Genomic DNA, 23,690 nt, shown 5'->3' on the forward strand with positions numbered 1-23,690 from the left:
ATTTATGGGGACAACTGATCCTCGCCCACCCTCGTGAGACTTTGTGTCGGGGCATCGGGGGGAGGGAGAGCCCTTCAAATGGCCCCCTCCCCCCAGGCAGCTCCCAGCCTGGCCCCCTCCCCTGTTACCCCCTTTTCCTGCCTGCTGGTGTCTCCAGGGGTCCCCTGGGGAGGGGTCCGGGAGTTGGGGAGAGCTCACCAGGGCCTGGCCAGGGGTTTATACCGGGCCCTGGCGGTAGAAGCTGCAGGCCATACAGGGAAGTGGTCACTGTATGGGGGGCTGTGGAATTAGTCCCCTGCTTTAAAAAGGTGGTGATGGATGGGGGGGGGCGGGGGGAATGGCCCGGGTTAGAGTTCGGTTCTGCCCTAAGCTGGACCCTGGGTTAACGTTGGGTTCTCTGTGCTAGCCGGACAGCTCTTACCCCCCCAGTGTGCATGTCCCTGGAGGGTGGGGCACGGCTCTCTGAGGGGCCAGCGCAGGTGGACTTGAGTGAAGCTGGGGGGCTGAAGGCTCCGAGGTTCGGTCCCAGGAGGGGGTGAAGCCAAGGAGTGACACAGCGTCACACACTCACAGGTCGTGCCCACTCGTGGCCCCGTGCGGTCCGTGGGGGGTGCCCCTTTCAGTGCAACAGCCCTTCTCGGGGGGCCACTCTCTCTGGGGTCAGGCCCCTCCACCTCCTGGATCCGCACCTCTCTGAGCCTTAGTGCGTCTGTCTCTGCCGTGGGCCCCTCAGGGAGTCCCCTTGCTCCAGAGCCCCTGGGCCTCCACCCCCCGAAGGGGCTGATGCCCCCCGCCCTCCACCCTGTTCTCTGGCCCGGACCCACTCAGCTAGCGTAACACAGGAGGGTTATTGAGCGTCTGAACAGGACTTTGGGCCCAGAGATTTAACAAACTGTCCCAATGCAGCTGGAGACAGAGACCCAGAGATGTGATAAAACGCGGCAGCCCCCGCGCCCCACTCCAGAGGGGCCGTGTCCTGGTGAGGGGTCCCGGGATACCCAGCCCCTGCGCTAGGGCTGGCTCCAGGGCTTTTGCCACCCCAAGCAGCCAAGAAAAAAAAAAAAAAGGCCGCGATCGCGATCTGCAGCAGATCCTTCGCTCTGAGCGGGAGTGAGAGACCCTCCGCCGAATTGCCGCCGAATATCTGAAAGTGCCGCTCCCCTCTGGAGTTGCTGTCCCAAGCACCTGCTTGATAAGCGGGTGCCTGGAGCCGGCCCTGCCGCGCGCCCCACCCTAGAGGTGGCTCATCCTAAATGTAACCTGGCCCCTGTGGGGGTGCGCTGGGGGGTTTCTTCCTTCTGGAGTCTGTTGCAGAGAAATGTAATCAATAAACCTCATTTATTTAACCCTCGTTTAACCCCCGAATCTCGGCCTCTTTATTCCGGAGACAAATGCCCATCACCCTTCCACAGGGCTGGGTCAGAGCGGGCGCCCCCCAGAGGGGACAGGCCTCGGGCCCCATTCCCTGCCCCCCTGAGCCAGCCAGTCCCTGCCCTGGGGCCGGGTGGGAGCCAGCACCCCCTAGAGGGGACAGGCCCACTGCCCCGCCCCCTCTCAGAACAGGACTACATTTCCCAGCATGCACCGTTCCCCCCTCCCAGCCCATGTGCCCTCGGCGCTGCCCCTTCCCCTCTCCCGGCTCCGCTGCGGCTCGGGGCGCCCAGCACCATGGCCTCGGGGCTGCGGTACCCGGGCAAGGTCGCCATAGTGACGGGGGGCAGCCGGGGCATCGGGGAAGCCATCGTCAGGGAGTTCGGTGAGGGGGGCTGGGGGGGTCTTGGGGCGCCGCGGGGGGGAGCAGAGCCCTGGGGGGGGGAGCTGGGGATCAGGGCATAGGTGGGGGGGGTCGGGATATTGCAGGATGGTGGATGTGGGGGTCGGAGGGGGGGCTACAGGGCTGAGGGGGCGGAGGCTGGTGGGGGGGCGAGACTCCAGGGCTGGGCTCCGTCATGGATCGTCCTGGACTTTGTCCCGTGTGTGTCCGTCCGGCCGTTCAGGGACCCGGGGATTTGGGGGGTGGGTGGGGCAGGGAGTGAGATTTATGCGATGTGTGGGGCTGGCCAGCAGGGGGCAGCAGAGACCTATCGTCTCCCCGCGGCACTGCTGCGGGAAGCTCGCAGCACTGAGGGGAGGGGGGAAGTTCCCGTCTGGGGACACTGCTGCGGGAAGCTCGCAGCGCTGGGGGGAGGGCGGGAGTTCCTGTCTGGGGACACTGCTGGGGGAAGCTCGCAGCTCTGGGGGGAGGGGGGAAGTTCCTGTCTGGGGACACTGCTGCGGGAAGCTCGCAGCGCTGGGGGAGGGGGGAAGTTCCTGTCTGGGGACACTGCTGCGGGAAGCTCGAAGCGCTGAGGGGAGGGGGGAAGTTCCTGTCTGGGGACACTGCTGGGGGAAGCTCACAGCGCTGGGGGGAGGGGGGAAGTTCCTGTCTGGGGACACTGCTGGGGGAAGCTCGCTGGGGGGAGGGGGGAAGTTCCTGTCTGGGGACACTGCTGCGGGAAGCTCGCAGCGCTGAGGGGAGGGGGGAAGTTCCTGTCTGGGGACACTGCTGGGGGAAGCTCGCAGCTCTGGGGGGAGAGAGGGGAAGTTCCCGTCTGGGGACACTGCTGGGGGAAGCTCGCAATGCTGGGGGGAGGGGGGAAGTTCCCGTCTGGGGACACTGCTGGGGGAAGCTCGCAATGCTGGGGGGAGGGGGGAAGTTCCCGTCTGGGGACACTGCTGGGGGAAGCTCGCAATGCTGGGGGGAGGGGGGAAGTTCCCGTCTGGGGACACTGCTGCGGGAAGCTCGCAGCACCGGGGGGTTACTGGCGCCGGTGTTTCAGATGCTAACTTTATTCTCTCATACCCCTCCCCCATTACACCCTGCTTTGTCTCCTCCCCCCTCTGTCTCTCCTGGCCCCCCAGTTCGGCAGGGGACTCACGTTGTCTTCTGTGCCCCCGAAGCTGAAGGTGAGAAATCACTTCCCACTTCTCTGGGGACCCCCACGCCCCATGCTGGGAGCTCCGTGGCGGGAGTGCTGGGCAGGGGATGTGGGGTGCTGGCTGGGGGGTGGATATTTCTCTGAGCCCCCCAAATCTGTCCTACCCCTGTGATGGATGCGCCCCTCCAGTGTCTGGGTATCTAGCTCCTCCTCACTCCTGGATACCCTCCCCCGTTTGGCTGCCCCCTCTCCTCATCCTCCCTCTGCCTGCCCCCTCCTGGGATCCCCCCCAGTGTCCAGCCCCCGACTGTCCCCCCTTTCCCTTGCAGGGGCTGCGGGGCGGGCGCTGGAGCAGGTGCTGCGGGACTCAGGGGGCCCCGGAGAGCCCCATTTCCAGCCCTGTGACGTGACCAGTGAACGGGACATCCAGGTGGGCAGGGGTGGATGGGGGGCTGAAAATGTCCCAGCTGGGGGGAGGAGGCAGATGCTGCAGGGGGGGCTTTCTGTGGGGGGAGGGGCAGTGCCTGGGGGTGGAGGTTGTGGTCACCTCAGCTTGGAACCTAATAGGTCAAATTCCCCCCACCTCTGTCCTGCCCCCCAGCACCCCTTCCCCTGCCCCCACTTCCCTCCTTCCCTGTACCCACAGCCCCCTCCCCACACGTGGTCCCCCTACTCACAACCCCTCCTTCTCCCCGCCAGGCGCTGATTGCGGTGACCCGTCAGCGTTACGGACGCATCGACTGCCTGGTGAACAACGCCGGACGCCGTGAGTCGCCCCAATCGTTAGGGGATTGGGGGGGGGTCCCTAGGCCCATCCTGGGATGGGGGGTAGAACCCCTGAGCTGGCAGCATTAGGGGCACATGGGCCCCGCTGCCCTGTTGGAAGGGGAAATGGAGATCCCCGGGTCTGAGCTTCAGGGGTGGGGGGTGCAGGGGCCTGCGTCCTGCTTTTCACCCCCCCCATCCTCCCCAGATCCCCCCGAAGAGCAAATCGACGACGTCACCTCCCAGCATTTCCGGGAACTGCTTGAGGTCAACCTGGTCGGCTACTTCCTGACAGCAAAGGTGAGAGACCACCCCCCCGCGCTCCACCCCAGAGCCAGCCGCAGCCCAGCGCTGGGGAGGGTCCCCATATAACCACCCCTCGCGCTCCACCCCAGAGCCAGCTGCAGCCCAGCGCGGGGGAGGGTCCCCATATAACCACCTCTCGCGCTCCACCCCAGAGCCAGCTGCAGCCCAGCGCGGGGGAGGGTCCCCATATAACCATCCCCCGCGCTCCACCCCAGAGCCAGCCACAGCCCAGCACGGGGGAGGGTCCCCATATAACCACCCCAGAGCCAGCTGCAGCCCAGCGCGGGGGAGGGTCCCCTTATAACCACCCCCCGTGCTCCACCCCAGAGCCAGCCACAGCCCATAGCCGGGGAGGGTCCCCATATAACCACCCCAGAGCCAGCTGCAGCCCAGCGTGGGGGAGGGTCCCCTTATAACCACCCCCCGTGCTCCACCCCAGAGCCAGCCACAGCCCATAGCCGGGGAGGGTCCCTGTACAACCAACCCCCGACTCCGACCCCAGAAGTGGCTGCATCTCCCCTACCTCCCTCTCATCTCTGGTCCAGTTCGCCCTGCCTTATCTACGGGAGACCCAGGGCAACATTATCAACATCTCCAGTCTCGTTGGCATCATCGGACAGAGGCAGGCTGTTCCCTACGTTGCCACCAAGGTACCGGCAGAATCAGGGAGAGAACCCAGGAGTCCTAGTTCCCACTCCCCTCCCAGAACTGGGGACAGATCCCAGGAGTCCTGGCCCCATCCCCATCCCCCAGCTCTAATCACTAGACCCCACACCCCTCCTAGAGCCACGGAGAGAACCCAGGAGTGGTGGCCCCAGCCCCACCCCCCAGTTTAACCACTAGACCCCACTCCCCTCTCAGAGCCGGGGAGAGAACCCAGGAGTCCTGTGCCTCTAGCCAATGCTGATCAGACGTTTGGGGGCTGGGACTATTCTGAGTGACTCCCTTCCCACCCCTGGGGCCTGGGGTTTTGGGGGGTGTATCTTGGGAGCCCCTCGATCTGGAGTCTGTTCCCAGGGTGCGGTCACGGCGATGACGAAGGCCATGGCGGTGGATGAGAGCAGATACGGGGTGCGAGTTAACAGGTATCTTATGAACCCCAACCCCCCATGCACACACAACTTCAGGGCTGGAGGCACTGTCATGGGGAAGCTCGCAACATCTGGGACAGTCACTGGCTGGGGGCACTGTCATGGGGAAGCTCGCAGCACCCCGGGGGTGTCACAGGCTGGAGGGCACTGCTGCAGGGAAGCTTGCAGCATCTGGGACAGTCACTGCCTGGGGGCACTGCTGCAGGGAAGCTCGCACCTGTTCTCTTGGTTAGGAAGGGGTAAGAATTTAAGAGCGGGGTTGATACCAAATGTTTGTGTTCCTCCCCCCACACCCAGTATCTCTCCTGGGAACATCTGGACCCCCATGTGGGCAGAGACAGCTGGGCAGACGGCCAATCCGGAGGCCACGATCCAGGCTGGGAAGGATGCCCAGGCAAGTGCATTATGGGAAAAGTGTGAGGGAGAGGGGTTTGCCATAACCCAGGTGGGGGAAGGGTGGGGGAACAGGGGAGACGGGGAGGGGCTGAGGGGACTTGGGGGGCTGGCATAGGTGGGGGCATAAGTGGGAGGGCAGAGGAGGGGGTCAGGCCGATGGGGCACTGGAGGGGCAGGGGGGATCTCAGTGGCAGGGCAGAGGAGGGGGGCAGGGGGGATCTCAGGGGGAGGCAGGAGGGCAGGGGCACTGGCTGATCTCTTTCCCCCCCCCAGCTGCTGGCGCGGATGGGCACGCCGGAGGAGTGTGCCCTGGCAGTGATGTACCTGGCGGCCGAGGGCACGTTCTGCACCGGGATCGACCTGCTGTTGAGTGGGGGGGCTGAGCTGGGCTATGGCCCCAAGAGCCAGCTGCGCCCCAGCTAGGGGGCGGGGGGGAGCCAGGACTCCTGGGTTCTTCCCCCGGCGCTGGCTGAGTTTGCCAGCGGGGCCCGTACCTCCCAGTTATTGGTGTTCCAAACGCTTCACGGGGCCAAGTGTAAACGCTGCAGGTCGGCTCCCTCCCTCTGCGCCCACTAGGCTCTACTCCCCTCCCAAACCTGCCCCCCAACTAGTCCCTCCAGACTAGCCTCCACTCCCCTCCAGAGGCTGAGGGTCTCTGTGGCTTTGGGTCCCTCCGTAGAGGGGTTGAGCAGCAAGGGGGCACCCCAATCTCCATGGTGGGGGGTCTGGGCAGTGATGGGGGGCCCCAATCTCTGTGTGTGGGGCAGGGTCTAGGCACCAGCAGGGGACGCCAAGCTCACATGACTAATGAAGATGATTTGCAAACAAATATTGTTTCTGCTGATTTTTATTTGGTGTGTGTGGGGGGAAACGTGTCTCCCCGTCAGCTTCGCATGGCCGCGCCGCTGCGGTTCCTGGCCCGGGCCCCGCTGGTGTCGCTCAGCGCCGTGGCCCTGTAGCGGATAGAAATTGTGTCTCCATGCAGGGTTCTAGCCAAGAGTTTGAAAAGAGCCGGCCGAGGAGCTGGCAGGCCCGTGAACGTTGTTTTTCAATACGTTTTGGAGTCCGGGGGCAGTTCCTAAAGACGGGGCGAGAGCGAAGGTTGGGCCGATATTTAAAAAGGGGGACCCAGGTCGTTATCAGCCGGTCAGCCTGACCTCGATCCCGGGCACGATGGGGGAGCAGCTGATACAGGACTCAGTGAACGGAGGGGAACATAATTAACGCCGTGCAACTCAGGTTCTGGATAATTGAGCCTGTCAGACTAACTTGGACCCTGGGATGCATCAACTGGGGATCCCTGCGTGGGAGCAGAGAGGTGGGTCGGCCTCTGGATTTGGCCCGGGGGCGAATCCTGTACCCAGCTCTGGGGCCTGCAGTTCCAGGAGGATGCGGCGAAACGGCAGAGGGGCCGGAGAAGAGCCAGGGGGGCGACTGAGGGGTTAGAAAACCTGCCGGAGGGCGAGGGAGGCCACGAGTTCCAGCCGTGACAGCTTGGGGGGGGACTTGACGCCCGGCTTTAGGGACTGATGTGAGGAACGAATATTTCTACACAGGTTCCTCAGGCGGGTGGAGGCAGGTCAAACCTGGCCTCACAGCCGGACGTCAGAGTGAGACGAACCCAGCCTGGGAAGGGGGCACACATGGAGGGGAATTAACTCTCGGACTGGCTGGCCAAGGGGGATTCTGGGGCGCTGGCCACTTTAAAATCCAGGTTGTGGATGGGGTCCCTGGATACCCAGCCCCTGTGCCCCACCCCAGAGGTGGCCGCATCTCCAGCCCCCTGCGGGCCGGCTGGGGAGGATGATCGCTCAGTAAATTTATTACAGGTTCTGATTGCGGGGAGCCTGGGTCCCCTCGCTCGTTAGGGGAGGAGGCTGGGAGTTAATTAACACAGGCCCCCCGGGCAGTGGGTGGCTGATTATGTTCCCAGCCACTAGGCAGGGCAGGTGCTTCTCATGGGGGGGCAGCTGATCTGCCTGGGGGGGGGCTACATGTCACGGGGGGGGGGGCTGTGGCACAGCTGTGGGGGAGGGGGGCCGGCCTAGCCCGGGAAAGGAAAATCTCAGGGAGTCCAATGAGCCAGCAATGAGCTCGCCCTCCCCTTGCCCCCCAGATCCCACGTAGCCCCCTAACATGGGGAATAGCAGCCCCCCTGCCCTCCCAGCCTGGGGAATAGCAGCCTCCTGCCCCCCACATCCCATAGCCCCCAAACTTGGGGAATAGCTCCTCCCTGCCCCCCAGCCTGGGGAATAGCAGCTCCCTGTGCCCCTGCTCCCCCAGCCTCGAGAATAGCAACCCCCTGGCCCCCAGCTCCTCCCTGCCCCCCAACCTAGGGAACAGCAGCCCCCTGACACCCCCCCCCTCCACCTGGGGAATAGCAGCCCCCTGTGCCCCTGGCCCCCCAGCCTGGGGAATAGCAGCCCCCTGCCCCCCAACTTCCGGTTCCTGCCCCTCCCCCTTGCCCCGGTACCAGGCGGCCCGGCCCGGCTGGGTGAGGGGGCGGAGCGGGCCCAGCCCCATGCCTGGGGGGGGGGAAGTTGCCCTCCCATTGGCTACAGCGGAGGGTGTGGGGGGCGGGAGCGGGTGTGATTGGAGGCCCCCCCCACCCCCAAAAATAAGTAAGGGGCGGGGAACCAGGCTCTTCTGCAAAGCCTGGGGAAGGGGGGGCTGCCCATCCCCCATCTCCCTGCCCCACTCCACCCCCATCTCTTCCCTCCTCAGCTCCCCCCCCGGGGGGGCGGAACCTTCCATGCGCCGCCGTGGCCCGGCCGGTCCCATTAACCCGCGGCACCGGGGCATGGCAGCGCCGGGGGTTCGAGCCCGGATCGGGGCCGCTGGGAGGGTGAGTCCGGCCCCCCCCCCGGATCCTCAGCCCCCTGCTGCCCCCCAGCCCTGCCCGCCGCCCCTCCCCCTCCCCTGCCGGTGCCCCTCACTCCCGACCTGCAGCCCCCGCTAGCCCAGCCCCTCCCCCCAGCCCTGCCGGTGCCCCTCACTCCCGACCTGCAGCCCCTGCTAGCCCAGCCCTGCCCTGCCCTCCCCCCCCACACCCCTGCCAGTGCCCCTCACTCCCGACCTGCAGCCCCTGCTAGCCCAGCCCTGCCCTGCCCTGCCCAGCCCTGCCCACACCCCCCAGTCCTGCCAGTGCCCTTCACTCCCGACCTGCAGCCCCTGCTAGCCCAGCCCAGCCCAGCCCTGCCCTCCCCACACCCCCCAGTCCTGCCAGTGCCCCTCACTCCCGACCTGCAGCCCCTGCTAGCCCAGCCCAGCCCAGCCCTGCCCTCCCCACACCCCCCAGTCCTGCCAGTGCCCCTCACTCCCGACCTGCAGCCCCGAGCCCCCGCCTGGGTGACTGGACCAGACACAAGTGTGAAAAAGCAGGAGGGTTGCGGGGTAATAGGAGCCTAGATAAGAAAAAGATCCAAAAATCGGGACATCTGGTCACCCTGCCCCCAGCCCTGGTCCCCCCCCCCCAGCCGGTGCCCCTCACTCCCGACCCGCAGCCCCTGCTAGCCCAGCCCTGCCGGTGCCCCTCACTCCCGACCTGCAGCCCCTGCTAGCCCAGCCCTGCCGGTGCCCCTCACTCCCGACCCGCAGCCCCCTGGGCTCTCCCCCCTTCACCTGAGCAACTCTCTCACCTTGAATGTTTTGTTTCCGCCTTTCAAGGACGGAGGGGGAGGACGAGTCGGGGGGGGGGAGACCTGATTTCTGGGGCGGGGGAAAGACGAGCCCTGGGGGCTGGGTGCGGCCCAGGGACCCCGGATGCGGCTGATCCACCCTCCCCCCGCTAGGGTGGGGCAGGCAGGGGAGAGTGACCCGGAGTTACCCCGTTTTCACTGTCCCGGGCTTGTCCGCGCCGTGCAGGCAGCGAGGCTGCGAGACCCCATGGACAGAGCAGGGGGATGGGGGAGCCGGGTTTAATTCTCGGCTTGGCCACCGGCAAGTCCCTGCTGTGCCTCAGTTTCCCCACCTGTACCATGGGAAGGGTGGTACAGCTGGGCTCGTAGGGGGCTGCGGGTCGGGAGTGAGAGGCACCGGCAGGGCTGGGGGCGGGCCTAGGGCTTGGCTAGCGGACGCTGTGCGTCGGGAGTGAGGGGTACCGTCGGGGCTGGGGGGAGCCCACGGCTGGGCTAGCGGGGGCTGCGGGTTGGGAGTGAGGGGCACCGGCAGGGCAGAGGGGGGGCCCTGGGGTGGGCTAGCAAGGGACTGCGGGTCGGGAGTGAGGGGCACCGGCAGGGCTGGGGTAGCAGGGGCTGCGGGTCGAGAGTGAGGGGCACCGGCAGGGCTGGGGTAGCAGGGGCTGCGGGTCGAGAGTGAGGGGCACCGGCAGGGCTGGGGTAGCAGGGGCTGCGGGTCGAGAGTGAGGGGCACCGGCACGGCTGGGGTAGCAGGGGCTGCGGGTCGAGAGTGAGGGGCACCGGCAGGGCTGGGGTAGCAGGGGCTGCAGGTCGGGAGTGAGGGGCACCGGCAGGGCTGGGGGGGCCTAGGGCTGGGCTAGCAGGGGCTGCGGGTCGGGAGTGAGGGGCACCAGCAGAGCTGGGGGGGGCCCAGGGCTGGGCTAGTGGGGGCTGCAGGTGTCGGGAGTCAGGGGCACCAGAACCTCCCAGTGCACCGGCCTTGAGTCGGGGATGGGCTGGTTGGACACGTTGGTGATCTCCCCCCTCTCCCCTACAATCAGCGCGTGGTCCAGGGAATACGGGATTCCCCAGCAGGCCTGGCCGTGGGCTGGCTGAGCCGGGCTCGTTGAGGCCGTGGGCATGCGGGCTGCTAATGAGGGCGGCTGCGGGCACGTGGCAAAGGGGTGAACGGAGCCTCATGCTCAGGCTCCAGGGCTGGAGTCTCTGGCTGGGGAAGGTCAGGAGGGAACGGGGAAGTGGGTCGTCCCCAAAAGGGCCACTAGGGGGCGTTGCTTGTAATCTCTGGCCAGGCAGCTGGCTGGGCCCCTGGACTGAGCTAATAAGGCCACCCCTGGGTGTTTCAGTGAGGTGCCCCTCACTCCCGACCTGCAGCCCCTGCCAGTGCCCCTCACTCCCGACCCGCAGCCCTCGCTAGCCCAGCCCTGGGCTCCCCCCAGCTCTGCCAGTGCCCCTCACTCCCGACCTGCAGCCCCTGCTAGCCCAGCTCTGCCGGTGCCCCTCGCTCCCGACCCGCAGCCCCTGCTAGCCCAGCTCTGCCGGTGCCCCTCACTCCCGACCCGCAGCCCTCGCTAGCCCAGCCCTGGGCTCCCCCCAGCTCTGCCAGTGCCCCTCACTCCTGACCCACAGCCCCTGCTAGCCCAGCTCTGCCGGTGCCCCTCACTCCCGACCCGCAGCCCCTGCTAGCCCATCCCTGGGCTCCCCCCAGCTGTGCCGGTGCCCCTCACTCCCGACCCACAGCCCTCGCTAGCCCGGCCCTGGGCTCCCCCCAGCCCTGCCGGTGCCCCTCACTCCCGACCTGCAGCCCCTTGCTAGCCCATCCCTGGGCTCCCCCCAGCTGTGCTGGTGCCCCTCACTCCCGACCCACAGCCCTCGCTAGCCCGGTCCTGGGCTCCCCCCAGCTCTGCCAGTGCCCCCTCACTCTCGACCCGCAGCCCCTGCTAGCCCAGCCCTGGGCTCCCCCCAGCCCTGCCGGTGCCCCTCACTCCCGACCTACAGCCCCCTGCTAGCCCAGCCCTGCCGGTGCCCCTCACTCCCGACCTGCAGCCCCTGCTAGCCCAGCCCTGGGCTCCGCCCAGCCCTGCCGGTGCCCCTCACTCCTGACCTACAGCCCCCTGCTAGCCCAGCCCTGGGCTCCCCCCAGCTGTGTCGGTGCCCCTCACTCCCGACCCGCAGCCCCTGCTAGCCCAACCCTGGGCTCCCCCCAGCCCTGCCAGTGCCCCTCACTCCTGACCCGCAGCCCCTGTTGTCCCAGCCCTGGGCCCCCAGCCTTGCCGGTGCCCCTCACTCCGGACCCGCAGCCCCTGCTAGCCCAGCCCTGGGCCCCCAGCCCTGCCGGTGCCCCTCACTCCTTGGCTGCCCTTGAGAAGTGTGGGGCAGGGGCTGGGTGTGTTGGCAGCTCTGGGCCCCGCTCCCCTGGCTGCCCCACGGAGATGCGCTTGCGGCTGGCACGGAGCCAGGCCCTGGAGGTGCCTCTGGTGCCTGCTGTGGCACAGAACTCTCGCCCTGCCCCGGGGCATTCAGGGAAAGGGGGGGGTGACAGCTGGTTCCCCCTGGCACCAGGCCGGGCAGGACAGGTTGCAGCTGTAGAGGACAGAGGGTGGGGTCCCCTTGCGCCAGGCTGGGGTGTTGGGGCTCGGCTGTGGGGGGGTGTCCCATAGCAATAGGCAGAGGTGCAGCTGCGGGGTGGGGGGCAGGGAGGGTGGCGCCACCTAGTGCCTGGCTGGGGAGAGGGTCTGTCTAGCTCAGGGACCCCCCAGCTGTGCGTTCCTGGCCCTGGCCCCTCTCTGAGCTGGGGAGAGAACCCAGGAGTCCTGCCTCCCAGCACCCCCCCAGCTCTAACCACTAGACCTCACTCCCTTCCCAGAGCTCGGGAGAGAACCCAGGAGTCCTGCCTCCCAGCACCCCCCCAGGTCTAACCACTAGACCTCACTCCTTTCCCAGAGCTGGGGAGAGAACCCAGGAGTCCTGGCTCCCAGCACCCCCTCCTCTAACCACTAGATCACCCTCCCCTCCCAAAGCTGGGTGGAGAACCCACGAGTCCTGGCTCCCAGCACCCCCTCCTCTAACCACTAGACCTCACTCCCCTTCCAGAGCTGGGTGGAGAACCCAGGAGTCCTGACTCCAAGCCCCCTTCCCCCCATATCTTTATCCCTTTCCTCCCCTTTCTCCCCCCTTGCATGGAAATAAACTACCCCCCCCCCATGTTCCCATATCCCTTCCCAGCCCCAGTGCTCCACTGACCCCCCCTCCCCCCCGCAACATGCACCCAGGCGTCCGGGCGGTGGAATTTACCAATTTATTACGAGCCTACATGTTGGGGGGCTTCCTGGGCATCGGGGGAGCATTTTGGGGGAGGTGCTGGCTGCAGACCCTGCTGTGGGGGGAGGGAATTTACCACTTTACCATACATGCTGCGGTAGGAGCTTGGGGGGTGGGTCATGAACCCCGGAGTCCGGGGTGGGGGAAGGAATTGTTTGTGAACCCACACGCTGGAGGGTTTTTTTTGGAGGGGGGTTGGCTGCAAACCCAGGAATCCAGGGGGAGCAATCTACCAGAAACCCAGGCCTGTGATTCTGGGGGGTGGGGGCACTGACAGTGAACCCAGGTGTCCGGGGTCGCAGGGGAGAAACTTACCGGGGACCCAGGTGTCCGGCTGGCTTGCACCCCGGCACGTTGGGGGGCGAAGGCCCCAGGGTCTCTGCTGCGTGGTCCCCGGCTCCGTGTCTCCTGCCTGGAGGCCAGCACAGCCCAGCGGGGAGCGAAGTCCAGGTGGGTGGGGGAATGGAGGGGGGGATGGACACGGCTGATCCTGCTGATGGGGGCAGGTTCCCACGCCTGGCGCTGCCAACTGCATCCCCAATGAGGGGCCCTTTGTGGGGGGCCTGGCACGGCGCCCGTGGTGCCCCCTGCCTGGGGGGGACAGGATCCTTCCTCGGGAACCTTGCCCCCCACCGCATGGAGCCAAGTTACACATTAACCCCCTGTTTGCTCAGATGGCGTGAAAGGGGGACAGAGAGCGATGGGGGGGTCCAGCAGGGGGCGCTGGGCTGTGGGGGGTCCAGCGGGGGGCATTCTCCCCCAGCAGGCAGGGCTTGCCCCAGGGTGGCCCTAGGGGGCGCTGGGCTGCGGGGGGCGCTCTCCCCCGGCAGGCAGGAGCGTACAGGTGCGGCTGGCTCTGGGATGGGGGGCTGGATCCCCCGGGCCCGGCCCTAGGGGGCGCTGGGCTGCGGGGGGGTCCAGTGGGGGGCGCTTTCCCCCGCAGGCAGGGCTGGCCCTGGGGGGGTCCAGCAGGGGGCGCTGGGCTGTGGGAGGTGCAGTGGGGGGTGCTCTCCCCCCACAGGCAGGGCTGGCCCCAGGGGGGCCCTACGGGATGCTGGGCTGCAGGGGGCACTCTCCCCCGGCAGGCAGGAGTGTACAGGTGCGGCTGGCTCTGGGGTGGGGGGCTGCTTATCTGGTGCCCCCTCGGTCGGGCTGGGATGCAGCTGGCTCTGGGGTTGGGGGCTGGATCCCCCGGGGCTGGCCCTAGGGGGCACTGGGCTGCGGGGGGTCCAGCAAGGGGCGCTCTCCCCCCCAGGCAGGGCCGGCCCTGGGGGTGCGCTAGGCTGCGGGGGTCCAGCGGGGGGCGCTCTCCCGCGCAGGCAGGGCTGGCCTGGGAGGGGGTCCAGCAGGGGGCGCTGGGCTGCGGGAGGTGCAGCAGGGGGTGCTCTCCCCCCACAGGCAGGGCCGACCCCGGGGGGGGCGCTAGGCTGCGGGGGGTCCAGCGGGGCGCTCTCCCCCGCAGGCAGGGCTGGCCCCAGGGGGGCCCTAGGGGATGCTGGGCTGCAGGGGGCGCTCTCCCCCGGCAGGCAGGAGCGTACAGGTGCGGCTGGCTCTGGGGTGGGGGGCTGGTTATCTGGTGCCCCCTCAGTCGGGCTGGGAAGCAGCTGGCTCTGGGGTGGGGGGCTGGATCCCCTGGGGCCGGCCCTAGGGGGTGCTGGGCTGCGGGGGGTCCAGCGGGGGGCGCTCTCCCCTGCAGGCAGGGCCAGCCTCGGGGGGGCGCTAGGCTGCGGGGGGTCCAGCAGGGAGCGCTCGCCCCGGCAGGAAGGGCCGGCCACGGGGGGGGCGCTAGGGGGCGCTGGGCTGCAGGAGGCCGGGGGACCTCTCCGAGCTGCCCCCTGGGAAATGGGGGCTTCCCCCTGCCCCCCCAGCCACTCATCCCTCTGTCCCGCAGGTGTTGCCGGGTCAGTTCTGTGCCGCCCTGGACTGGCTGCTGCCCCTCGGCCCCTGGAGACCCATCAGCACCTTCTTCAAGGTTAGTGCCGGCCCGGACGCCTGGGTTCTCTGTGTCTACTAGTTAGGGTGTGGGGGCTGGGAGCCAGGACACCTGGGTTCTCTCCCCGGCTCTCAGAGGGGAGTGGGGTCTAGTGGTTAGAGCCAGGGGCCAGGACTCCTGGGTTCTCTCCCCAGCTCTGGGAGGGGAGGGGGGTCTAGTGGTTAGAGCCAGGGGCCAGGACGCCTGGGTTCTTTTCCAGGCCTCGGACCTGCGGGTGGAGTTGACCAATGAGCCGAAGCCCAAGCCGGAGGTGGGGCAGCTGCAGTTCGGGAAGCATTTCACCGACCACATGCTGACGGTGGAGTGGGACCGGGAGCGGGGCTGGGGCCAGCCCCACATCAAACCCTTCCAGCACCTGAGACTGCACCCGGCCTCCTCTGCCCTGCACTACGCCGTGGAGGTGTGTGTGTGTGTGTGGGGGGGGGACTGTTCCCGGCCCCTGCGATCCCAGGGGGGCGGCGTCCCAGCCTGGGCGAGGGGGCCCCGGATAACCAGCTCCCCACCCCAGAGCCAGCCGCATCCCACCTGGGCGAGGGGGCCCTGGATAACCAGCCCCCCACCCCTAGAGCCAGCCACATCCCAGCCTGGGCGAGGGGGCCCTGGATAACCAGCCCCCCACCCCTAGAGCCAGCCACATCCCAGCCTGGGCGAGGGGGCCCTGGATAACCAGCCCCCCACCCCTAGAGCCAGCCGCATCCCAGCCTGGGCCAGGGGGCCCTGGATAACCAGTCTCCCACCCCAGAGCCAGCCGCATCCCAGCCTGGGCGAGGGGGCCCCGGATAACCAGCCTCCCACCCCAGAGCCAGCAGCACCCCAGCCTGGGCGAGGGGACCCTGGATAACCAGCCCTCCACCCCAGAGCCAGCAGCATCCCAGCCTGGGCGAGGGGGCCCCGGATAACCAGCCCTCCACCCCAGAGCCAGCAGCATCCCAGCCCGGCCGAGGGAGCCCTGGATAACCAGCCCCCCACCCCAGAGCCAGCAGCATCCCAGCCTGGGCGAGGGGGCCCCGGATAACCAGCCCCCCACCCCAGAGCCAGCAGCATCCCAGCCTGGGCGAGGGGGCCCCGGATAACCAGCTCCCCACCCCAGAGCCAGCCGCATCCCAGCCCGGCCGAGGGAGCCCTGGATAACCAGCCCCCCACCCCAGAGCCAGCCGCACCTGTACACTGGGCGAGGGGCCCCGGATGCGCCCCGAGGGGCCGAGTCCCAGCCCCACGCTGATGGTGCCGGCTCTCCCCAGCTCTTCGAGGGGATGAAGGCTTTCCGGGGCCAGGATCAGCGCGTCCGTCTCTTCCGCCCCCTGATGAACATGGAGAGAATGTCCCGCTCGGCCGCCCGCGCCAGCCTGCCGGTGAGTGACCCCCCCAGGCCTCCTGCATGGGGCCCTGGGGCCCCCACTGGCCGGGCCCCTGGCCACCAGTTATCCCCTCTGCCCCCTGCTGGGGGATCTTTGAGGGGGCTGGGAGCCAGGACGCCTGGGTTCTATCATGGCTGTGGGAGGGCAGTGGTGTCTAGTGGTTAGAGTGGGGGGGGGCGGTTTGGGAGCCAGGACACCTGGGTTCTATCATGGCTGTGGGAGGGGAGTGGGGTCTAGTGGTTAGAGTGGGGGGGTTGGGAGCCAGGACACCTGGGTTCTATCAGTGGCTGCAGGAGGGGAGTGGGGCCTGGGGCCTGGTGGTTAGAGCAGGGCGGGGCTGGGAGCCAGGACGCCTGGGTTCTCTGCTAGGCTCTGGGAAGGGAGTGGGGTCTAGTGGTTAGAGTGGGAGGGGGTTGGGAGCCAGGACACCTGGGTTCTATCAGTGGCTGCGGGAGGGGAGTGGGGCCTGGGGCCTGGTGGTTAGAGCAGGGCGGGGCTGGGAGCCAGGATGCCTGGGTTCTCTGCTAGGCTCTGGGAAGGGAGTGGGGTCTAGTGGTTAGAGGGGGGGTTGGGAGCCAGGACACCTGGGTTCTTTCAGTGGCCGTGGGAGGGGAGTGGGGACTGGGGCCTGGTGGTTAGAGCAGGGCGGGGCTGGGAGTCAGGACGCCTGGGTTCTATCAGTGGTTGCGGGTGGGAAGTGAGGCCTGGTGGTTGGAGCGGTGCGGGGGGTTGGACAGGACTCCTGGGTTCTCTCCTGGCCCCGGGGGCTGCCCCCTCTCTCCAGCGCTGCCCCCTCTCCCCCAGCCCTTCGACCAGCTGCAGCTCCTGGAGTGTATCCGCCGGCTTGTGGCCATCGACCAGGCCTGGGTGCCGCACTCGGACAGCGCCAGCCTCTACATCCGGCCGACCTACATCGGCACCGAGGTGCGGAGCCAAGCCCCTGGGGCGCCCCCATGCCCCCCCCACGGGCCTGACTGGGGGGGCCACGTCCCGCCTGCCTCCGACCTTGTGTCCCCCCGTGCCCCCGGATCTGTCTCCCGCCCATGTCGCCCCCCGAGCCCTCAGACCCGTTTCCTGCTTCCTCCTGTGCCCCCAGATCCATCTCCTGCCCCCCGGATCCGTCTCCTGCCCGTGTCCCCCCCTTCTCGCCCCCGGATCCGTCTCCCGCCTCCTCCCACGCCCCGAGATCCGTCTCCCGCCCGCCTCCTCCCCCCCGTCCGTGGCCCCGGATCCATCTCTCGCCTCCTCCCACACCCCGAGATCTGTCTCCTGCCCCCTGGATCCATCTCCCCGCCCGCACCCCCCCCCCACGCGCCTCCATATCTGTCTCTTGCCCGCATCCCCCCCCCATCCCTGGATCCATCTCCTGCCCACCTCTCCCAGCCGCGCCCTCGGATCAGTCTCCCGCATGCGTCCCCCCCCCCCGCACCCCTGGATCTTTCTCCCACACACACCCCCATATCCGTCTCCTGATCACCTCCCCCCCTGCACCCCCGGATCAGTCTCCCGCCCATATCCCCCTAATCTGCTCCTTCCCCTGCACCCCGACTCTGGGCTCCCCCAGCCTCGTGCTCCTTGACCTTCAGAAGACCCCCCCCGGTGTGGGGTGGGGCTCTGGGGTGCCGGGGTTCTGACGCTTTGCTCCCCCCCGCAGCCGTCCCTGGGGGTGTCCCGCCCCGGCCACGCCCTCCTCTTCGTCATCCTGTCGCCAGTGGGGGCCTACTTCGCCTCCGGCCCCATGGGCGCCGTGGGGCTGCTGGCCGAGCCGCGCTACGTCCGCGCCTGGCTGGGGGGTGTCGGTGACTGCAAGATGGGGGGGTGAGTATGAGCTTCCGGGCCCCCGCCTGCCGCTAGGGGGCAGTGCCCCCTCCCCCGGCCGTGTGCCCCTCCCCCTGCCTGTCTCTAGGGGGTGCTGCCCCCTCCCCCTGCCTGCCACTAGGGGGTGCTGCCCCCTCCCCATGCCCCGGCTCTGCCCTGTCTGCCCCCACCTGACACTAGGGGGTGCTGTTCCCTGCCCCTGGCAGTGTCCCCCTCCCCCCATCTGACACTAGGGGGCGCTGCCCTCCCTCTCCATGCCCTGGTTCTGCCTTGTCTGCCCCTGCCTGCCACTAGGGGGTGCTACCCTTTGCTCTGGCTGTATCCCCCTCCCCCCACTAGCCACTAGGGGGCACTGTCCCCACCCCCCTCCCCCCACTAGCCACTAGGGGGCACTTTCTCCCCCCCAGCCCTGCCTCGTCTCTCCCCACCTGCCACTAGGAGGCACTGCCCTCCCCTCCCCTGCCGTGCCCCCCTCTCTGAGGGTGCTGCCCCCTGCGTCCCCAGGAACTACGCCCCCACCATCCTGGTGCAGGACGAGGCGGTGCGGGCCGGGTGCCAGCAGGCGCTGTGGCTCTACGGGGACGATCACCAGATCACCGAGGTCGGCACCATGAACATCTTCCTCTTCTGGACAGACCCGCAGGGCGGTGAGAGCTGGAGCCTCCCGCCCCAACCCGGGGGGTCCCCGAGTGCCCCGGGCCCCATCCCCCCCACCCTGGGGGTCCCTGTACCCCTCTCCCACCGTGGGGGGGTCCCCGAGTGCCCCATGCCCCATCCCCTTTCCCAGCCTGGGAGCGGTGTCCCCAAGTGCCCTGCGTCCCATCCCAGGGGGGTCCCCCCGTACCTCTCCCCTGCCCCAGGGGTCCCTGTACCCCTGTCCTGCCCCAGGGAGTCCATCTATACCCATCCGCCCGAGGGGTCTTCGACTGCCTTGCGCCCCATCCCAAGGGGGTCCCTCTATGCCCATCCTCCAGCCATAGAGGTCCGGAGTGCCCTGCTCCCCATCGCAGGGAAGGTCCCTAGTGCCCTGGCTCCACCTCGGGGGTCCCCCTATAACCAGCCTCCATCCTGGGGGGCCCCCAAACCCATCCCTCACATCCTGTACCACAGGGGTCCCCGAGTGCCCCACTCCATGTCTCGTCCCGGGGGGTCCCCGTGTGCCCTGCCCCCCACCCCAGATTCAGACACATCCCAACCCTGGGCGAGGGGTCCCCGTGTACCCAGCCCCCCGTCCCACCCCAGAGGGGCCGCGTCCCAGCCCTGGCTGAGGGTTCCCCGTGTACCCAGGCCCCCCACCCCAGAGGCGCTGTGTCCTGGTGCAGGGTGAGGGGTCCCCATGTACCTAGCCCCTCCACCCCAGAGGGGCTGCGTCCTGGCGCTGGCCCGGCCCGGGATAGGGGCGCGTGTGACGGGGTTTTTCTTTTCCAGAACTCGAGCTGGTGACCCCCCCACTGAACGGCATCATCCTGCCCGGGGTGACCCGGCAGAGCCTGCTGGACTTGGCGCGCAAGTGGGTGCGTGAGGGGGCAGATCCGGGGGGGAGGGGGCTTCTCCTTTCTCCCACCTGCAGACTGGGGACGGGGGGGCTCCCGCATCAGCTAGGAGTCGGCGGCGCGACAGGCCCGGGCCCCTGGGGATCGCTGAGCCCCCCCCGAGCTCTGCCCCAGTGATTCCCGGGGGGGCCAGTCTTTGGCCACTACAATCTGGGGCATTGCGAGGGGGATGGAGGAGGGGGAAGCTGGGAAAATCTGAGGGACTGGTTTGTGGCCAAGGGGAGCCCGTGAGTAGCTTGGGGGCTGGAACAGAGTGAGGGGGTGGCTGGGGAACCTGCACTTGGGCAAACCCCTACCAGGGCTGGCCCAGGGTTTGGGGGCCTGAGCGACCCCTTGGGCGCCTTCAGCGTGGTGGGGTTTAATTCTGCCCCTGCCCCAGGGGGAGCTGGTCAGTTTGCTCCTGGGGGTGACCCCAGCTCCCCTGCCTGGCACCAGGGGGTGCTGCCTTCATCCCCTGCCCCCCTAACCCCAGCCCTGCCCCATCTCTCCCACCAGGCACTGGGGGGCTTTGTCCCCTGCCCCCCCTGGCCTTGCCCCATCTCCCCCACCAGGCACCAGGGGGCTTTGTCCCCTGCCCCCCCCAGCCTTGCGCCATCTCCCCCACCAGGCACCAGGGGGCTTTGTCCCCTGCCCCCCCCGGCCTTGCCCCATCTCCCCCGCCAGGCACCAGGGGGCTTTGTCCCCTGCCCCCCCCGGCCTTGCCCCATCTCCCCCGCCAGGCACCAGGGGGCTTTGTCCCCTGCCCCCCCCGGCCTTGCCCCATCTCCCCCGCCAGGCACCAGGGGGCTTTGTCCCCTGCCCCCCCCGGCCTTGCCCCATCTCCCCCACCAGGCACCAGGAGGCTTTGTCCCCTGCCCCCCCCAGCCTTGCGCCATCTCCCCCACCAGGCACCAGGAGGCTTTGTCCCCTGCCCCCCCCGGCCTTGCCCCATCTCCCCCACCAGGCACCAGGGGACGCTGCCTCCATGCCCCTGACCCTCCCGTCCCCCGCAGGGCGAGTTCAAGGTGTCGGAGCGCAGCATCACCATGGCCGACCTCCTCCGGGGGCTGCGGGAGAAGCGGGTCCGGGAGGTGTTCGGCTCGGGCACAGCCTGCGTCGTCTCGCCCGTGAGCCACGTCCTGTACCAGGGCAAGGTGGGACGCCGGGGTGACGGGTGTGCCGGGGGGGCCAGGGGGGCCCAGGCTGGGGGGAGCCGGGTCTGATGGGGGGGCTCTGGGCTGGGGGGAGCCGGGTCTGATGAGGGGGCTCTGGGCTGGGGGGAGCCGGGTCTGATGGAGGGGCACTGGGCTTGGGGAGCCAGGTCTGATGGGGGGGCCCAGGCTGGGGGAGCCGGGTCTGATGGGGGGGCTCTGGGCTGGGGGAGCCGGGTCTGATGGGGGGGCACTGGGCTGGGGGGAGCCGGGTCTGATGCGGGAGCACTGGGCTTGGGGAGCCAGGTCTGATGGGGGGGTCCAGGCTGGGGGGAGCCGGGTCTGATGGGGGCGTCCAGGCTGGGGGGAGCCGGGTCTGATGGGGGGGCACGGGGCTGGGGGGAGCCGGGTCTGATGTGGGGGCACTGGGCTGGGGGGAGCCGGGTCTGATGCGGGGGCACTGGGCTGGGGGAGCCCGGGTCTGATGGGGGGGTCCAGGCTGGGGGGAGCCGGGTCTGATGGGGGGGCACAGGGCTGGGGGGAGCCGGGTCTGATGCGGGAGCACTGGGCTGGGGGGAGCCGGGTCTGATGGGGGGGCACTGGGCTGGGGGAGCCATGTCCAAAGGGGGACGGGGACCGGGCTGGGGGAGCTGTGTCCAAAGTAGGGTGGGGAGCAGGCTGGTGGGAGCTGGGTCCAATGGGGGGTGGGGTGGTTGGAGCCAGATCCGATGAGGGGTGGGGGGGCTGGATCTGATGGGGGCAGGGGGGGACCGGGCTGGGAGAGCCAGATCCCCTGCGGGGGGAGAATGCGCTTGGGGGCGCTGGATCCGACGTGGGAGGGACTGGGCTAGGGGGAGCCGGATCCGATGTGTGTGCAGGGACCGGGCTGGAGGGAGCCGGGTCCGATGGGAACTGGGCTGCGGGGAGCTGGATCTGATGTGGGGGGGGAATGGCCTGGGGGGAGCGGGATCGGATGGCGGGTGGGAGGGACCGGGCTGGAGGGAGCCGGGTCTGATGGGAACTGGGCTGCGGGGAGCTGGATCTGATGGGGGGGGGAATGGCCTGGGGGGAGCGGGATCGGATGGGGGGTGGGGAATGGCCTGGGGGGAGCGGGATCGGGTGGGGGGTGGGGGGGCCGGGCTGGGGGGAGCCAGGTCCGATGGGGTCTCATCTCCCTCCAGAACTATCCCATCCCCACCATGGAGAACGGCCCCGACCTGACCAAGCGGTTCCTGAAGGAGCTGACGGACATCCAGGTACCAGCAAGGGGCGGGGGGGGGTTAGTGCTGGGGGCGGGGGGAGGAACACTGCTGGGGGGGGAAGTGGGGAGGGGGTCAGAGCCCTGAGGTGGCGTTTTAGGTGTATGGAAAAGATCCAGCCCCAGGACAGGGACTGGCTGGCTACAGGGGCTGGGAATGGGGCCCGGGGCCTGTCCCCTCTAGGGGGCGCCTGCTCCCCCCGGCCCCAGGGCAGGGACTGGCTGGCTCAGGGGGGCAGGGAATGGGGCTCGGGGCCTGTCCCCTCTAGGGGGCACTGGCTCCCCCGCCTGCTCTAACCCCCCACCCCCATCTGTCTCCTTGCAGTATGGCCGTGTGCCCAGCGACTGGGTGCTGCCCGTCTGAGCCGGACTGGACCCTGCCCCCCTTTTTTGGGGGGGCTTTGGCTTTAACACTCCCCCAAAGCAACCCCCTAGATGGCCCTTGTGTTACCCATCCAGCCCACCTCTCCCCTTCCCCCCACTCAGCCCATGGCCCCCATCCTGGCTACCCCCCGACTGACCCAGCTCCCCTGGGGCAGAACCAACCCCGCCCTGGGAGGAACCAGCCGCCCAAAGATCGCAGCCACCTGGCCCCCCCTTCGATGCATGGGACAGCCCCCCGCTTCCAAAGTGCAATATAGAGAGAGTCCACCCCGGGATTCCCCTCTGCCCGGTGCCCCCTTGGGATCCCCTCTGCCCGGTGCCCCCCCTCCCCTCCCACCCCAGGATTCCTGGTGCCCGCATCCCCTGCACCCCGAGTCTGCTCTCCCCTGTGCCCCTCTCCGTCCCTCTGCCCAGTGCCCCGCATCCCCTCCCCCTCCGGGATCCCCGGTGCCCATGTCCCCTCCCCCTCCGGGATTCCCCTCTGCCGGGTGCCCGCATCCCCTGTGCCCCCATCCCCTCCGGATCGGGATGGGGTCACCCCACCCCGCCAGCACCAGCGTAGCCGAGCCACTGCTGGGCGCCTGGGAGCAGTGCATTGTGGGAGACCGGATCGACCAGTTGCAATGCCTTCTGGGTAAACTATCCCATCATGCGAATCCCACACACACGCCACGCGGCGCGGAGCTGCCGGAGGGTGGGCTGAGACCGCCCGAGCTAACCCACCTCCGCTGCACCCGTTCTGGGCTCCCCCGGGCTCTCGGGCCGGGCCGGGTCCCTGGTGCCAGGCCGACGGACACCCCCCTGCTGCCCGCAGGGGAGCGAAATGCCGGGCACTGACCCAAAAAGCTTTTCTATTAAACCAGTGAAACCAACCGGCTGGGTCCAGAGTCTGTGTTTGGGGGATGGGGGACAGCGGGTGCTACAGGAGTCATCCCCCTCCTCCCCCCAACTGAGATCAGGGCCCCATCGCGCCGGGCGCTACACAGACCCCACCCATCCCCGACTGAGATCAGGGCCCCATTGTGCCGGGCGCTGCACAGACCTCACCCCCGACTGAGATCAGGGCCCCGTCGCCCCAGATGCTGCACAGAAACTGCCTCCGCCCGGGACTGAGATCAGAGCCCCTGTCGTGCCAGGTGCTGCACACCTGCCCACCCCCAACTGAGATCAGGGCCCCGTCATGCCAGGCGCTGCATGGACCCCACCCCCAACTGAGATCAGGACCCCGTCGCGCCAGGCACTGCACAGGCCCCCTCCTCCAGCTTTTCTTTTGTCTTGTCTCTTTTATTTCTTCGGGCCGGGATCCTCCCCTGCCTGTCGCTTTTCTTCATTCACCTTTCAAATGTCTCTTTCTGCCTTTGTCTCCATTCGTTCTTCCTGGGGTTCATTGTTCCCAGTTTGTCATTTTGTTCTCGGGTGCGGTCGAGGTTTTCATTCGGTCTCTGGCTCTTTCTAGCGCTTCGCGGGTTCTTCCAGCTTCTTTATTCGTTCGCTCTCATTCTTTTTTCTTCCAAGTTTCTCATTCATTCCCTTGATCACCCTAGTTTTTCATTTGTTTTTCCTCGTTTTTTTATTTGGTCTCTGTTTTTTTGTAGTGTTTCACAAATTCTTTCTAGCTCTTTATTCGTTCTTCCCAGTTTTTCATTCATTTTTCCCAGTTTTTCATTTTTTTTCCTTGTTTTTTTTATGCAGTGTCTGGTTCTTTCTAATTTTTCGTTCATTCTTCCCAGTTTTTCATTCATTCTCTGGTTCTTTCTAGTGTTT

General features: G+C 68.0%; 2 protein-coding genes across 3 annotated transcripts; both read left to right on the forward strand.

The window, feature by feature from the left end:
* Positions 1-1,588: 1,588 nt before the first annotated feature.
* Positions 1,589-6,305, forward strand: HSD17B14 (hydroxysteroid 17-beta dehydrogenase 14). The gene is made up of 9 exons (XM_050927745.1): positions 1,589-1,756; positions 2,902-2,946; positions 3,248-3,348; positions 3,618-3,684; positions 3,892-3,983; positions 4,535-4,639; positions 5,007-5,074; positions 5,378-5,474; positions 5,750-6,305. Exons 1-9 carry the CDS (start codon positions 1,669-1,671, stop codon positions 5,897-5,899), a joined length of 813 nt encoding a protein of 270 aa, XP_050783702.1. The 5' UTR covers positions 1,589-1,668; the 3' UTR covers positions 5,900-6,305.
* A 1,861-nt stretch (positions 6,306-8,166) lies between these two features.
* Positions 8,167-22,798, forward strand: LOC127036643 (branched-chain-amino-acid aminotransferase, mitochondrial-like). 2 transcript variants are annotated; one of them, XM_050927721.1, is made up of 11 exons: positions 8,170-8,321; positions 14,324-14,404; positions 14,625-14,825; positions 15,667-15,777; positions 16,588-16,707; positions 17,438-17,601; positions 18,106-18,248; positions 19,030-19,115; positions 20,147-20,287; positions 21,466-21,540; positions 21,868-22,798. In XM_050927721.1, the coding sequence occupies exons 1-11, from the start codon at positions 8,229-8,231 to the stop codon at positions 21,904-21,906; spliced, it is 1,254 nt and encodes a 417-aa protein (XP_050783678.1). In that variant the 5' UTR covers positions 8,170-8,228; the 3' UTR covers positions 21,907-22,798. The 2 variants fall into 2 exon arrangements, with proteins under 2 accessions (XP_050783679.1, XP_050783678.1); XM_050927722.1 differs by lacking the exon at positions 14,625-14,825 and having other exon boundaries at positions 8,167-8,321.
* Positions 22,799-23,690: the final 892 nt, after the last annotated feature.

The sequence above is a fragment of the Gopherus flavomarginatus genome, chromosome 18 (assembly GCF_025201925.1).
Source record: "Gopherus flavomarginatus isolate rGopFla2 chromosome 18, rGopFla2.mat.asm, whole genome shotgun sequence".
Taxonomy (NCBI): Eukaryota; Metazoa; Chordata; order Testudines; family Testudinidae; genus Gopherus; species Gopherus flavomarginatus.